Here is a 16,503-nt window from a genome sequence, read left to right on the forward strand (position 1 = left end):
GCAGTGGTGTCACCTCATTGCCCTGTGGAGGGGATTGGTGGGGATTTAATTGAGTGCGGAGTGGGTGACGTGGCATTCTCTGATATTGTCAGACTGAGATATGAACATTTTTCTGGTGTGTTCAGCTCACTGCCTAGGAGATAGACCACCGCTGCCGTCTCTTGCAAGTACTGCGCATTTTCAGCTATCAGCGGTAGTCTGTCCACAAAGCAAAGAGCTATGAACAAAAGTAAAGAAAGGCTGAAAACTTTAATAAACAGTACATTTCTTGTATTTACAAGCACTTATCCGACAATATTCCATTCATAACGATGGGAATAAACCCTTTAATGCTTCAGAAAGGAGCTGGTCCTGCCAGAATGTTGCAAGATCCTGTGCCACATCCCTGGGTTGAAGGTGTAACAAAAAAAAGTAGTAGGGATTTTTTTTTAGCATTTTAGAGAGAAAAAAGGCCTGCTTGATATAATAAAAACACAGTAGAAGACATGACCATGACGATACGTAGCGAGAACTTACGTCTGTGTAGCGCAGTGCCGGGTGCGTTCCTTGGACTGCGGTGACCGTGAGCGGTAAATCATCCAGGCTCCACAGCTTCCTGCTCAGGTCATCATAAGACTGGATGACGCTGACCATCTGCTCCTCTCCCGTACCAGCCTGAAACATGCAAGACAATTCCTAATGACAATGGTAGGAGGCAGAAACCCGAGCCTTAAAGGGGGTGTTTAGAAATAGAAAAGCCTGGCTGCTTTATTTCAAAAACTGCTCCACAAGCAATCTATGGACAGGTATCGCGCTGACTATAGAAAAAAAGCAGCCTTGTTCTTCTGACCTTTACTACATAGGAATAGCTGCATCTAAGCCAATGGCACTACCATACAGACGAGACAGTGACGTTGTGTGTGATCACCTTCTTTTGCTTTGTTAGCACGCAGTCCAGGAGGTTGCCGGCATAGCGGATGGCGGGTCCAGGAAGATCGGCATGTCTAAGACATAGGAAAATAACATTGTCAACATTTTGGACAGTAATTTTCTATAAGCTAGGAGTCAGGGGCGAGGGTTAGTGTCACATCACTAGAACCCGAGGCTTCATAATAAAGTCCTGGGGCTCAAAGCTTGTGTCTGTTTACTGGGGTCCCACACGGACAAGCTGTTTTGTGACCCCAAGATTATGGGGGCATCATTTCAGAGAGTTACACCGGCTCCATTCACTGCTGCATCAGGAGGTGGGTGGGCAGGTGACATGTCATCGTGGCCCGGCAGGTATCAGTAGATGTCACCTGTCCCATTGTGGCAGTGACGGAGCAGGCATACCCCATTATTATACTCTCCCCCTTATTCTATACAGAAAGGTCATGGCCGCACTCACAGCTGGAGAAGGTGTCTAATGAGAAGTTCAGGAACGCTGCGCTTCTCTTCCACGCTACTCGCCGGCCAGACAACAGCCTCACATATAGACGCATCCTGAAACCGCCGCAGCTCAGACTTTTCTCCCCAGAAACTTTTGAACTCTGCAGCCTGGTAACGAGAGAGATAGACAGAGTTATGCATGAGCAGAGAAATATTATTTATGGCTTTATGAATATGGTTCCTATTTTTCTGAATAAATCTGCAGATAATGTAACTTTATTAATGCTTTTGTCATGAAGAAAGCTGCGAACGGCCACATAACCCTTTGCAGCAAATTCAGGAGGATAAATGTAGTACATATTGTCGGCTAATAGGGGTTTCCCTTCTGTCTAACTTGTTGTCCGTGTCCTGTAGACAAGTGTAGCTCTAGGAAACATGAGGCAGATTACAGAACGTGGGGTCAGGTTTTTGTCTCTCTGCTATCTGTCAAACAGATTTGGGCAGGACAACAGAATGTTGCAAAGTGGAGAAAATGAAGTTCTAGCCCCTGTAGTGCTGGCAGAATATTGATCAAGCGTGGAGGGCAAGATGCAAAGCATGAGACGGAGGAAGACTTATGTGCATTAAAAGACGCAGTTTTACCTTGCTATTTGGATAAACTTTGAATGGATTCTCTGCTATACTGCACTTTGCAAAAGATCTATTATTAATAGTAGTATTATACTCACCTCTGGGTTATCTGCAGCCGGTCCCTTCTCCAAAACACTGGAAAAAAAATCTGCAGTGAGCATCAGTCCCACGGTCAGGGCGCCGATGTCCTTGTGCTGCGCTGGTTCCTCTCTTATGTCCCACTGCACAGAGGGGACAGACATGTTTAGGACCGGCCATCAATAACAGTCCCGTGACCTTTATTAACATTACACTGGGAAAAGCCTATTATTACTATTTATTTATATAGCACCATTGATTCCATGGTGCTGTACGAGAAGGGGTTACATACAAAGTTACAGATGTCATTATTTTAAAATGTCAAAGATCACTTGTCTCAATACAACCAGAGCTGCACGGTTTGCAATGTCACCAATCAGATCTGTAAAAGTGCTTGGTCCTCCGCATCCCCCTCGACCATTACTTCCGGTGGGCTTACCTCAGGCTTCTGCATCGGTGCATGCGACACGAGGACCACACGCTGGTCTAGGCCTTTCTGGAGCACAGACAAGATGAAGGGCAGAGTGGCTGCCACGTAGTCCCCGCCTCGGTCTACGAGCTCATTCAACAGCTTCATCTTCTGGCAGGTTTTCTGCAGTTTGTCCACTTGCGTGATGCTGAAAAGAGGCAGCGAGACAGTGAGAGAGGGGACAAGCGCCAGGAGATCGGTGAGATCCACTTCTTCATCCCTAGGGGGCACTGCAGACCCTTCCATAGATTTTGACTCTGGGTCACCACCATTAAACAAGGTCCCGGCTATACTTACTGGAAAACATGATCAAAGCTTCTCACAAAAGGCTTGGGCACCATGAGGACCTGAAGAAAGCCAGTGGTGTTGGCGTCATCTAGGACCCTGAGAGACTCCTTGGCCTCAAACTGGATCTATAGGGATAGAAAAGTGGTTAATTAGCCATTTTTTCATTATTTCAGTCCCCTTGGCTGTTATGTAACTGCAAATCTGAGCTAACCTTCCTTTTTTTTCTACAGGGATCCCTCTCTGTTTTCCCTCTCTGTCTATAAGATGGGGGATCTTATAGACAGAGAGGGAAAACAGAACAGATGGAGCAAGTGCCCTGAGCCGGAGAAGAGGACCAAGAGGGAACTTATAAGGCTTGAAGGAATGGCACAGGGTTGGCATATAAGACTAACGAGCAGTTCCATCCTCTCTCACCTGCTTGTATTTGGCAGCCGTCATCTCAGCACAGAGATTCACAAGTCCCAGGGGGTCCACAAATACCACTTCAAAGGCCTGATGGAAATCCACTACGGAGGGCTGCAAACAGGAACAAGGCGGGAGCCATCAAATAGACACATATTGTATATGCAGAATCCAAGATGGGGCAGCACACGTCATAGCGGAAACCTCACAGGATTCCCTGCTTGATCAGTGTCTGTAAAATGCTTGCTCTGGAAACGGTCATCCTATATTAAGCCTAAACCCTCCAAAAACATATAACGTCCGCTCAATATCTGCTCCAAAAACTCAGCTAAATGACTCTGTGTGCACATACCCTTTGGCAATGTTCACACTGCGGGTTTAATTTTTTAATTTTTTTTTTCGGGTGTTTAAAAACCACAAGTTTTCAAACAGAAATCTCTTCAGGAAATTCTTCATTTCTCTAAGAGGTTTTGGAAGCGTTTCTCTCTTTCTAAAGTTGTTTTGAAGCCTTTCAGAAGTTTTTTGTATCTTTTTGTTTGGACAGTGCCTAGTTTGGAGAAATTTCCTTCAGAATTTCCTTTAAAGAAGTAACATGCACGTTCTTTTTTTTTTTTTTTAAAACTTCTTCAGGGGAAACAAAAAGTTTTAAAAAAAAAAAAAAAATGGATTTGCCATAATCGTTTTAGCCCCTGAAATGTCAGAGCGACGATTTGTAAAATTCATTGCAATGTCTGCTTTTCTCCACTAGATGTCACTGCTGGATTGGATTAAAATGTCACAGCAACACTTCAGGATCATCATTGCAATGTGGCTTTTCTCCACTAGATGTCACTATTGTAATGGCTTTCTATAGGAAGCACATAACATATTTCCAGTTGCACATGTAGTGCTGCCATTCACCGCCGTGCAGTACAAAGACTGTCAGTACCAAAGTCAGGGGGAAAATACAAATATAAATTTCTGCACCATTGCCGCCCACAACTTGATCCAATGTTAGTTACTACTTCTTACTAAGACATGAAATGGCTAAAAACCAGCAAGCGTAAAAAAAATAAAGTTTCATTTAAATGGTGCTAGACAACCAGCGACACCTACCGAGGCCGGGTCCGTGGATGAGGACATTGTAATTCCGTCGGCTGTCAGATCAGTGCTTGCTGCGGAAACAGACAAAAGGTTTCAGAAAAATTAGAGGCAAAATAAATGATGCTGTAAAGAAACTCCACGTTGATGAGGTTTCAGATTTGGAGAAAATTCAGGAAAAAGCCGCCGACATCGCAGTACTCTGCCGACGGCGGATTTTTACCAAATGTTCTATTAAGAAAGCAGGCGGCTTCGGTGCACAAGCCACCCGAAGAACGACTATGATACTTCGGAAGTGCTAAAGGAAACCTGTCAGTAGGATTAAAGGGGTTGTCCGACTATGAGACTGCAGACTTGTAAATCCTCCCAGATCTGTGCGCTGTGAGGTTTCTCCGGTATCGGTGCCAGTAACGGCGGTCACGTGACCGGGATTTGTGCAATATGAATACTCCCACCCAAAATACAACCTCACACAATACACTCGCATTGAACTGGAAACGGTGTAGTGGGATTCTGGCCAGGAGCGTGCGTATCACATACTCACAGACACGTGACCGCCTTTCCCGGCACCGATACCGGACAATTCTCACAATGCAGAGCTTATTGTAAATGACAGCAGGCAGATTCCCGGTGAGATCTATGTCCGGCCCATAGATCTTAACAGCTCATTTACATATAATGAAAACTTGGATTTCTGTGGGGTAAGGCATCAGATCGTAGATATCAAGGTATCATTTTATTCAGCTTCCTATGACCTGCGTGCCCATACAGACGGCTCAGGAGGGCGAATCTACTGACAGATCCAGTTTAAAAAAGCAACAAAAGACTGAACGCATGCCGAGAAAAGTCGTTTTCCTTAGACAAGTATATGTTCATATTTTTGAACGTTTTTTTTTTTTCAAAGGTTTTCAGGGACGAAAATCTTCTGAAAGCCGTGTTGTGTGCACAGCTCAGTTTCTGCTCCAAAAACTCCTGTGTGCACATAGTCCAACGTGGATTCTAGATTGTAAATTGAAGCAGAATTGTTGCAGCAAATCCTTTGTATCTGCATTTACAATAAGATACGCAGCATGTCAAGTTATACTTCGGATTTTTAAAACGAATCTCAGTAAAATCCACTGCAAATCTGAAGCAAAATCTGCACGCAAAACATGTAGACTATGTAGATTATGCCATGGAAATTAATAAAACTTCCACAGCAAATGTGCGATACAATTATTTATGCTTTGAAACATTCCCTAATGCTGAATGTATGTCACTATGGGCGAGTGAATGAGTGCAAGTATGAGTGTTCGTGAGAACAAGGACGCCATGTGTAAGGAGCACAGCGGTCAGTATGCACTAAGTAGGGAAGAGCAGAGGTCTCGCAGCCTTCCAGAGAGGCCCTAATGGAGATGAGTGAATCGATTCACAAGACTGGTCCAGTGGCCGGGTCAGTAAGGATGGGGGCCCAGCGAACCTCTTATTTGTCGGCATCCGTCTCCTCTTTCGAAAAGCCAGCCTGGTGCGACCTCTTCACTTTGACATGATGCAGACACATCGTCGTGCCAGGCCTCCTAATCAAAAAAGAGGAGCAGCGAGTGCCGGCAGCTAGGAGGCGATTTCTCGAGGCTAATATCCACCAGCCACGGGACACTGACCCGATTCTGCTGCTTCACATCAACAGAGAAGCTCTTTCTCTTCCCGGCTGCTCTGTAGATGAGACATGAAAGCCAACATCATGCTAATTGCTTCCCGCAGTTAGGCGACGGGGAGCCGGCAGTCAACAAATCAGAGCGGAAGAGAAGCTGCTCTGTCAACGTGACGTCAGCGGAAGCCGCAGAATTGCAGTCTGTGTCCACTCGGCGCCGGCAGAACAGATAGGTAGTTAGTATGTACCTGCCTGTTAGTTCTTGGTAAATAAAAATTAAATAGTCCCAAATAACCCCTTTAAGTACAACAAGCAATCACACTGTCTGCAGAGCGTCACATAGAGTCCGTCATACCCAAGAACTGCAGGGTGTTCCTCAGAACCTGATGTCCATTCATGACTTTGTTGATTTTTTTCCTGGAGAGCAGATAAGCCACAAGCATGGAAACCACAAAGCCATTAAAGCTGCCGTAACCCTAAAGAAATAAAAATATAAATGATTTATTCATGCATATAATAATGTGGGGCGACAGTCTCTAGGGATCACAGACTGTAGCCCGTCCATCACCTTGTCCAGCTGCCGCTGGCGTAACCAGACTTTCAGAATAGAGATTCCATCTTTCATGCCAGGGAAGTCGGACACGCAGCTCGACAGGTGGTGAAAATGCTGCTCCATGGCCAGGTCAGACAGGACGGCATTGTTATAGTGCGGGGTGGGTGGTAAACTGGCTCCCTGTGCTGGAAGAATGATGAACACAACCTGAGACGTGGGACTCTCTGTGGACTGCAGAAAACTCAAAACTATATATCCCCCCCATCACTGCTATGCAAGCTATCATCCCCTCCGCACATCAGCGCTTGATTCTTACCTTTGGGGACATTTTTATCTCCCAGGTACCAGGTAGGCCGCACGTTGTTCATGCCGGGGAAGAATCGGCTGCACTTAAACATCCCAGGAGGCAGACAAACGTGAATGCGGACGGTCACCATCTTTACATCCTCACCTGTCCAGACAAGAACATTAAACATTTATGGCGCTTTCACACTGCACTCAGCACATGCTCGGTGGTCCCGTCAGAGCATATGTTCGAACCCCCCGCAACACGGGATTCAGGTGTATGCTCCGATGGGGCCATACGCTATAATGGTGCCAGCAGAGCGAATGTGTGCTCTGTGGGGCATCATTTTCTGGGGTATATAGCTACTGGAGGCGGACGTCCAGACACAGTCTACTACACAACCAGTGTCTGTGTCCAAAAGGCGTGATCGGGGGTCATCGGTGCGTTGGCATAACAACCAGAGGTCTCCTGCAGACTCCTTTGGTTGTTGATGCCGGATTGCTGTGAGCGCCACCCTGTGGTCGGCGCTCATAGCAAGTCTGTAATTCTGCTACATAGGAGCAACCTGAGCATCGCCTCTATGTAGCAGAGGCGATTGGGTTGTGCCAGCTTCTAGCTTCCCATGGAGGCTATTGATGCATGGCAAAAGTAAAAAAAAAATGTTTTAAAAAATATGAAAAAAATAAAAAAAAAAATATATAAAGGTTCAAATCACCCCCCTTTCGCCCCATTCAAAATAAAATAAAAAAATAAAAAAAATCGAACCTACACATATTTGGTATTGCCGCGTTCAAAATTGCCCGATCTATCAATAATAAAAGGATTAACCTGATCGCTAAATAGCGTAGCGAGAAAAAAATTAAAAACTGGAGAATTACGGCGAGATTGCATTCAAATGTAATAATGGGCGATCAAAAGATCGTATCTACACCAAAATGGTATAATTAAAAACGTCAGCTCGGCACGCAAAAAATAAGTCCTCACTCGACCCCAGATCACAAAAAATGTAGACGCTACAGGTCTCAGAAAATTGCACAATTGTATTTTTTTTTCAGCAAAGTTTGGATTTTTTTTTCCACCATTTAGATGAAAAAGAACCCAGACATGTTTGGTGTCTATGAACTCATAATGACCTGGAGAATCATAACGGCCGGTCAGCATTTAGTGAACCTAGCCAAAAAGCCAAACAAAAAATAAGTGTGGGACTGCACTTTTATTGCAATTTTTTTGTCCCCGTTTTCAAGTACATGACATGGTAAAACCAGTGATGTCATTCAAAAGTACAAAAGTTCAAAAGCTTATTTCAAGCTTATAAAGTGAATTTACTATCACTGACACAGAGCATGGAGTATCCGCAGAGCACAGTTGCAGTACACAGCTGCTACATCGTAGTCTCAAGGCCACAGTCGTCCTGTAGCTTTAGACTTGGCATCAGTCGGATCTCTTAAGTTTTCCTTGCACAAAGCTGCTCCTGACTGCCTGGTTGTGCAGAGATCAGAAGCCCACCTAGCTGACTTCAAGGAGGCAGCGCTGCAGCTCCCTGCACAGCAGGTGACCAGGGTGGTGCGGTGCTGAGAACAGTGAAGGGGCCGCAGTGCTAAACCAGTGCTGACCAATCAATCACACAATTATGGCATATCCCAGCAATGTGCCATTAGTTTGGATGATGGGAATGATGCATAAAGTTACACAGAAATGGTATTTGGTAGGGGTGAGGGTCTCAACTGAAGAGTCAGGTGTAATACTCACCCTCCGGCCTCAGAAGCAGCATCGGCTTCAAGTGATTACTGTTCATATATGCAAACTTGACGCTGCTGAAGATTTGGTTGGGTGCCAGCTGAGAAGCGATGTATGCCAGGTAAAGCGCCCTCTTCCTCAGGTAACGCTGATTCAGGTGATCTTTTGCTTCCAGGATTTCCTGAGAGACATGAAAAACTATTACAAAACTTATCCAAAGTTATAGAAAGTCTCACAACCTGCCAGATAACAGACTACGAGATTATAGATTCATGCCGGCCATATTCAGCCTTTCTCAAAGTGACTTCCAATGTGGACAGGGGTGATGACAGCTACCCCTGTCCAAGTGCCCACCGGGGACCAACCAACCCCCTTTATGAGCGAGAACAGAGAGCATCTCAGCTCTGGTCTAGCAGGCTTTGTCTTATGAACCCCATTATATGAAATAGTGCTACATTACCCCCGACTTTAAAGACTGATCATCGGGGGTTAGAGAAGTTTATACTGATCGCAGGACCCACTCACACGGCTGTCTTGGACAGAAATCCTTTTAGGTATGGCAGAATGAGCTTTTGCGACCTGTCAAGACAACCCCTTTAACTCAGAGCAGAGCAGTAGATGCACGATGGACTCCTACCTGTGGCATGGTGACTGCGACGTCCACATTGATCTCAGGCTTAATGCATGTTCCCAGCAGGTAACTCCCCACCACCTTGATGGAGGACGGGGGCAGGAAGTGAAACGATCCTTTTACTTGGAAAGGAATCTGCAGGAAAGGAACCTTCACGGATTTGGGGAGCCAGGACTGGTCTGCGATCTGCGGAGGAGAGAGCGTCAAACATTATATGACACATTAAACCATGTAGAACAGAGGCGCAGTCATTCCAGGCCTTACGTCTGTTTGCGGAGTCTTCGGGATTTTCTTAATGAGGTCACTGATTTTCTGCAAGAAATCATCAATGCTTTTCCTCCTCTTGTCCTTCAGTTTTACTTCTTTCAGCAGCTCTTCAATCTGTATATAAATTAATTTGTAATTAATATGAATCTGTAATGTCATATTAACTGGAGAGAGCCCCATTAATAATTGCATCCCTCCCAAGTAGCAGTGCTGGTAATGGATGGATGGACGGACGGACAGACGGACGGATGGAGGTACCTGCATGTGCAGTAGGTTGGTGTGGTACAGCTGCTCCGTCTCTTTCAGTTGGATCAGCTCCTCGGTGCTCAGGGGTTTGCTCTCATCAGACTTCTTTTTCTTTGCAGGTTTTGGGGGTTTAGACTTTAAAGGTCTTTTTACCGCTTTTTTAGCTTTCTTCTTGGTAGCCGGAGGGTCAGCGGACTGCTCGACACCATCCTTACCATGGTCCCCATCCTGTAATCCATAACAATGGGATGAACACAAAAATCCACAAATGACAAGCTCTACCCGCACCCGCCACCACATCAAGACCACGATACACTGCCACCCGAAATTGAAAGAAAATGCCGCTCTTCACATGTTCCCCCCATTATGGCTAAGCTTTATTACACAGGGGGGGGGGGGGTTGTTACCCAACTTTTGCCACACTGGTGTGAAAAAAAGGGAAAGAGGATCATATGGCGGGACATGCTACAAGTCCAGGAAAGGTGAGAAATAGTGATGAGTGAGTATACTTGTTACTTGGGTTTTCCGAGCATGCTCAGGTGTTCACCTAGTATTTTGGGCATGCTCGGAGATTTAATTTGTGCTGCCGCAGCTGCATGATTTGCGCCTGAATACATATGGTAATTCCCTAAGGCCAGGTTCACACTGCGTTAACAGCAGCCCGTTCACAACATGCGTTAACGGGCTGCTTTTAACGCAAGTGCCGATGTATCATTGCGCTAGCGCAGATAGAGCTAGCAGATGCTCTATCTGCGCTAGCAGTGACAGACCCAGAAACGCTGCAGCCCGCGTCCGAGGGTCCATCACTCAATGACGGCACATCCCTAGCGCCCACCCATTGTGGGCGTGTGCTAGAGATGGAGGCGACATTGGACTCAATGGCGGCATTAACGGACTGCGTTACACCGCGTTATGCCGCGGTGTAACGTAGTCCGTCTAACGGACGCCAGTAACGTAATATGAACTCAGCCTAACAAACAGGCAATCCCTGCATGTGTTCAGGCTGGCTAGCAGCCGTAAATCATGCAGCTGCGGCAGCACAAACTAAATCTCCGAGCATGCCCAAAATACTAGAACACCCGAGCGTGCTCAGAAAACCCGAGTAACGAGTATGCTCGCTCATCACCAGTGGGAACCGTTTATATGTAATGGCGTTCTATGAGCAGTAACCACAGAGGCATATAGTTCCGCATAGGAGCTGCAGACACAAAACATGCAGTACATGAACCTGTGATCATCTGATCGCTCAAGTCTCCTAATCGACTAAAAAAAAAATTATAAATGTCATGTCCCAAAAAAAAATCAGATCAAAGTATTAAGTTATTCAAAGCCGAAAAGAAAAATAAAAAAAAAAGGGAAACGCCAGAACTGTAGTTTTTTGGTAATGCACATCCTCCAAAAATGCAACAAAAAGTTATCAAGGGATCGTATGTACCCAAAAATTGTATCATTAAAAAAGTCAGCTCAGCGCACAGAAACACAAGTCCTCACACATGGGAAGATAAAAAAATGTTACCGTTCTCAGAGTATTTAGAAAAAACTAACTTTTTTTTTCACCACTAGAACTACAAACCAAACCACACTGTGTCGTCCTTATAGCGCTGATCTAAAGAGTGAAGCGATCCGATCACCACCGCACAATAATACAAAAACCCAATGGAGGATTTGCGGGTTTTATTCCCAATTTCACCACATTTGGGATTTAATTTTACAACTTTCTCATTAATTCTCAGTACGTGATACGGTAAAATCAATGGGGTCATTCAAATCTACAAAGGGGGGGGGGGGGGGGGAAGGTGTAAAAATGGAACATTTCTGGGGTTTAAAGGAGAAAGGGAAGGAGGCCGTGGGTAAGTGGAGGTCTGGCTGGAGGAGGGGGCTGACCAGATTGTGTCCTGGGAGCCAAGTGCACCAGGAAGTGCCCAAAAAGTGGGCAAAATTGGGGTAAAAAAACACCTATAAAGGGGGCACTGGGGGTGGTGACAGGGTGTGAGAGGACAGCACGGGGGGCATGGACTATGGCAGCACCACAGGCAATGCTCTGTGCCCAGGTAACACGGGGAACACACACTTATCACAGACTATATATCACAGACTATATAAAAACACCGAAGAGGCCACAACATGAATATTCATGGGCTGCCCGGCAACTGACACGCCTCCAAATACAGCATTTTTACCGGCACTTTGCTCCGTTTCCCCTTCATCTCCCCTCCGCCGGAACACGTGGGTCACCGATTCCCAGACTCTCAGACCACGCCCATCAAAGCTTCCCATTGGATAAGACTTTCGTCGCACATAGAACGTCAGAGCTGAGGCGCTCAGGAAGTTACGTCAGAGCTGACGTAATACAGATACGACTAGGGCGGCCATGACTGTTACGGGCAATTTTGCCCATAGTTTGTAGAAGTGGCGTGAAGCCATGATTTATACGAATATTATATATTTTCTTCCGGGGAACGAAGTGGGAGCACAATTACACCATATAATTAAAAAGTTTACCCACTGAACTTTAGGGGGGGAGACACTTCCAGGAGCTGTAATGTAGTGGCTGACCTTGTAAAAAAAAATAAGGTAAAAAAAAGAATCTATCCGTTTCGATGTTTCCTCATGACAACACTTCCTGTCTAGGCTTCATAGGAGATCGTTGCATTCATTAAATACTGCAATACTATAGTATCATAAAGAATCGCAGGTTTATGCCTTGGAGGGGATTTGAAAAATAAAGTAAAAAAAATAGTGTTAAAAATTATATATCCCCCCAAAAAAAATCTGAATCATATCCTTTTTTCCTCCATAAAAAAAAAAAATAATATCATTTTCAGTGTTGATACGTCCATAAAAATCTCACCGGGCAAATAAGAAAAAAAAAATCCTTCACTCAGTTTCCTCGACAAATATAATAAAAGTTATTTATCTGGGAAAATGCTATTTTTTTTTTCTAGAATATTCAGAATATTTTTGAAGCACTAAAATATATTAAAAACGAATACAGCGTTAATATGGCGGTGATGGTCCGGACCTGGAGAATCACACTGCCAGTCACTGTCACCGCACAACAAAACCTCGGCAAATAAATTAAAAAAACAATGTCAGAATTGCGTTTTTTTATTTTTTTCACCATCTCTCCGCACCTGGATTTTCCCCCTGGATTTCAGCACATTATAGGGAGAAATGAACGGTGGGGCTCAACACGACAACTCGTCTTCATACAGTTGTGGGGGGGAGATAAAAAAAGTTCTGCTCTTAAAAAAAGAGGAAAAAAATCAACGCACGGAAACAAAAATCGTCAGCACCAGGAAGGGGTTAAGAAGTAGACATATTGAGTGTTGCCATAGTAACACTGACTTATAGAATAAACACAATCTATATGGACGGAAAATTCACGCAACAGGATATCACCTTGTCCTCATGTTCTTCACATTGAAAAAAAAATAATAATAATTTATTGAAACAATTCCCCCCTCAGTACGGGTCCTGTTCTCATGCAGTTTTGTGGATCGGACTCGGCCATTAAATGAAGGCTCCTTTAAAAGTGGATGGTATATGGAAGCCATTTCTTTATAACGCATCCTTGTTTTTTAGAGGGGGGGCAGCAAAAAACAGACATGGTCGCCTGGATGTGCTGCTGCCATGGAGGATTTTATTGTTACTGCTGTAATTTGATTGACTTCTACCCGACACCATAAACTGCAATATTTCTAAATAGACCATAGGTGGCAATGAGGAGTCATAAAATAAGATCTCCCTGTACAAGGCGCCATTACTGATATTAGGGGTAGGACACCGCGCTCCATGTCTCATGTGACGTTTATTCTGGTTCAGCTACACAGACGGTGATTTGTTCTGTTTGGCTGTATATCGCTTCTATACACTGGTGGGCTTAGACATGGGCTTCACAGACATAATTACCAACAATGGAGCAGTGGCAGTAAGCCAAGTGACTGCTATGTGGCCCGTCAGCTGGGGGGAGCACAGTGCCAAACTCCCCTGCCCCCCTAGCCTGGCATCCCCCCATTTCTCATGACTTGGGAAGTTGGGAAGATTTTTTTGCTGCTTTTTTTTTGCTGCTTTTTTTTATGCTAATTTTCAGCTGCTTATAGGTGCGTTTTTTGTGCGTTTTTATGGTGCGTTTTTTGTGCGTTTTTGGTGCGTTTTTTTTCATGCTTTTTTTGTGGTATATGGTGAATCAAACATGTTTGATGACTACACCAAAGACACTCAGTTAGTACTCAAGCACGCTCACATAACACGTTATCAGAGCACGTTCACATCACTAGTATTTACCTACTACCTGGTCATTTAATTTGTTAGAAAAGGACACCTCACAATGGCTCTTCACACCTGACAATGGCTCACAATGGCTCTTCACACCTTACTACCAGGAACTCCCTCACAATAGATCACAATCAGGACACCTCACAATGGCTCTTCACACCTGACAATGGCTCACAATGGCTCTTCACACCTCACTACCAGGAACTCCCTCACAATAGATCACAATCAGGACACCTCACAATGGCTCTCCACACCTGACAATGGCTCACAATGGCTCTTCACACCTCACTACCAGGAACTCCCTCACAATAGATCACAATCAGGACACCTCACAATGGCTCTTCACACCTCACAATGGCTCACAATGGCTCTTCACACCTCCCTAACCACACCCCTAAGCTCTTGGCTGTGAGATCCCTTCCTGCTGGCCATGATTTTCTGCACAAAAAAAGCAGCAAATAATGCTACATGCGTTTTTTCAGCGTTTTTGCAGCGTTTTTTTCATCACCCATTCAAGTCAATGGGTGAAAAAACGCTGCAAAAACGCAGCAAAAACGCTGAAAGAAGTGACATGCCCTATGTCCAAAAAAAGCAGCAAAGCAGAAAAAACTGATCAAACAAAAAACCAACGTGTGTGCATGAGATTTCTGAAATCTCATAGGCTTTACTGGTTCTGTAAAAAGCAGCTGAAAATTAGCATAAAAAAAAGCAGCAAAAAAAAGCAGCAAAAAAGTCCTGTGTGAACGTACCCTTATACCAACTTCTCACCGGAGCGTGCGGCCGCATAGCAATACATGCAGCCGCACTCTCCGCTCCTGAGTGACGACGGCAATGCCGGGTATTAACATGCGAGACTCGGCCGTATTTCTCGCATGTGTGATCCCGGCCTCAGATGCTGTAGTGAACAGCAACTGAAGTATCTTAGTGTTTAAATGACAGGGGGCCTCTGTCAGTCCCGTTGTGCCCCCACAACAATATAGCTGGAAACTGCTGGCTTGGTTAATAGCACGCAGAGGCTTATGGGGGCACCATTACAGATGTATAATGAGAGCATGCTGCTTCTTCCTGCATCCAGGACCTCCATGAAGCTACTTCTTCCTCAAAAACTACAACTTCTCCAGAACCTCCTCCCCTCTGAGGGATCGTGTATGGAACGCCCACCAGGGCCGAGGGGTACTTGGTACCGCGTCTGGTACTTAAAGGGATGTGTCACGGCGGCGGTGACGCGGTCCATGGCCCTGGGTGCCCATGTTAAAGGAAAGGTCTTTAAAGGGGGATTGTGAAATAAAGTTTGTTCGTGACGCCACCTGTGGTTTTCGATCAGGGATGACCGACGCTGCTAAAAGGGGTCCACTGGGGTGCTGTTATGGCAGCAGGGATGGTATGGCTTCCCACAGGTGAAGCTGGGTCCCCAGGGCTCCCGGTGTAGTAGGGACAGGTGGTTGGTGGTGTAGAAAGAAACGGAGGACAGAGGGTTGCAGTCTCTTTACCTCTTTACTGTAAAGTTCAGGCAGCCACAGTCCAGGATACCAGATCACAGGTGCTGGTATGGTCCGGCTGGCTTGAAAGCAAATTTGGAATCCCCCTTACCAGGTGGGGTTGGAAGCCTTCCTTCTAGCGCTGTGTTGTAGTCCCTTGCTGCCTTAGGCTTCACACAAGGTCCTCACGTTCTCTCTCTGTCCCCCAGGTTGGTAGAAAACTACCCGCATGACAGGTAGCTCTAGCCTTTTTTACAGGATCTCTATCATGACCCGGGCTCCATCTGCTACTATGTCTTCGGGTGTTAATGGTGGACAGGTGAATTGAAGTCCAGCCGTCCGCCGGTTTCTGCCGTGGGCCATGAAGTTACCTCCACAACCTCAGCCTTCTGACTACAGGTATCTGCGCTCAGCGTGGAGGAAGCTCAGTCGCAGCTTCTCTCCAGCTCTTCACTTTCCTGCGCTCGACTTCCCCTCTCAGTCTCTTTACAGACTGCTCTGCTCTCTTTTCCTTTCCAGGAGCTGCAGCACCTCATGTGGCTGCACGGCCCCAGCTTTCCTCTCACACTCCTCTCTCCTCTGTTCCTCTGACAGACTGGCTAACTCCTCCTCCAGACCAGAATATATATCTATATCTAGGGAAGTTCCCCTGAAACCGGGTTCAGAGCTCCCCCTTCTGGCCTGGAGTCAGAACAGTGTTGTATGTGCTGAATACCTGATAGAGGGACCCTTCCTGGATTCCAAGTATGACATTACACTCCACGTGAGGAAAGCAATGCCACTGTAACAACTGGTTACCTGGGGTGTTACATGTACAGTCTCCTGGTTTGGCAAAGGTGCACAGTCCCTCAGTGAGGGTTTGGGTATCCATGTGTGGATGCAATTATAACAGCAGAGAACTTAGCCCTCACCATAGCTGGCAACACAGATAAATTATATCACACAAGCATGCATTTTGTGGCACTACAGACATGGGCGCCACAAGCTCAGCGGACAGTGCCGTACATACGCTAACACATATATCCAGCTTCTCAGGACCCCAAGGGGAGAACAGACAGGATCTGATCTATGCTCTAACATTGGCTTGTGCTGTTCAGATGAAT

General features: G+C 45.6%; 1 protein-coding gene across 1 annotated transcript in view; it reads right to left on the minus strand.

Annotated features, from left to right (window-relative positions):
- The window catches only part of NOL6 (nucleolar protein 6), a 59,262-nt gene extending 47,313 nt beyond the window's left edge, over positions 1 to 11,949 (minus strand). The window contains exons 1-16 of the mRNA XM_077284261.1: positions 11,825 to 11,949; positions 9,657 to 9,872; positions 9,396 to 9,512; positions 9,138 to 9,317; positions 8,513 to 8,681; positions 6,794 to 6,928; positions 6,493 to 6,662; positions 6,280 to 6,400; positions 4,310 to 4,368; positions 3,227 to 3,328; positions 2,822 to 2,937; positions 2,495 to 2,672; positions 2,076 to 2,198; positions 1,367 to 1,515; positions 908 to 983; positions 517 to 654 (exon numbers count right to left, since the gene is read on the minus strand). Coding sequence (XP_077140376.1) covers positions 517 to 654; positions 908 to 983; positions 1,367 to 1,515; positions 2,076 to 2,198; positions 2,495 to 2,672; positions 2,822 to 2,937; positions 3,227 to 3,328; positions 4,310 to 4,368; positions 6,280 to 6,400; positions 6,493 to 6,662; positions 6,794 to 6,928; positions 8,513 to 8,681; positions 9,138 to 9,317; positions 9,396 to 9,512; positions 9,657 to 9,872; positions 11,825 to 11,851 — 2,076 coding nt within the window. The 5' untranslated portion in view covers positions 11,852 to 11,949. The remainder of the gene's footprint in view (positions 1 to 516; positions 655 to 907; positions 984 to 1,366; positions 1,516 to 2,075; positions 2,199 to 2,494; positions 2,673 to 2,821; positions 2,938 to 3,226; positions 3,329 to 4,309; positions 4,369 to 6,279; positions 6,401 to 6,492; positions 6,663 to 6,793; positions 6,929 to 8,512; positions 8,682 to 9,137; positions 9,318 to 9,395; positions 9,513 to 9,656; positions 9,873 to 11,824) is intronic.
- Between the last annotated feature and the right edge of the window lie 4,554 nt (positions 11,950 to 16,503).

Source organism: Ranitomeya variabilis, chromosome 1 (genome assembly GCF_051348905.1).
Source record: "Ranitomeya variabilis isolate aRanVar5 chromosome 1, aRanVar5.hap1, whole genome shotgun sequence".
NCBI lineage: Eukaryota > Metazoa > Chordata > Amphibia > Anura > Dendrobatidae > Ranitomeya > Ranitomeya variabilis.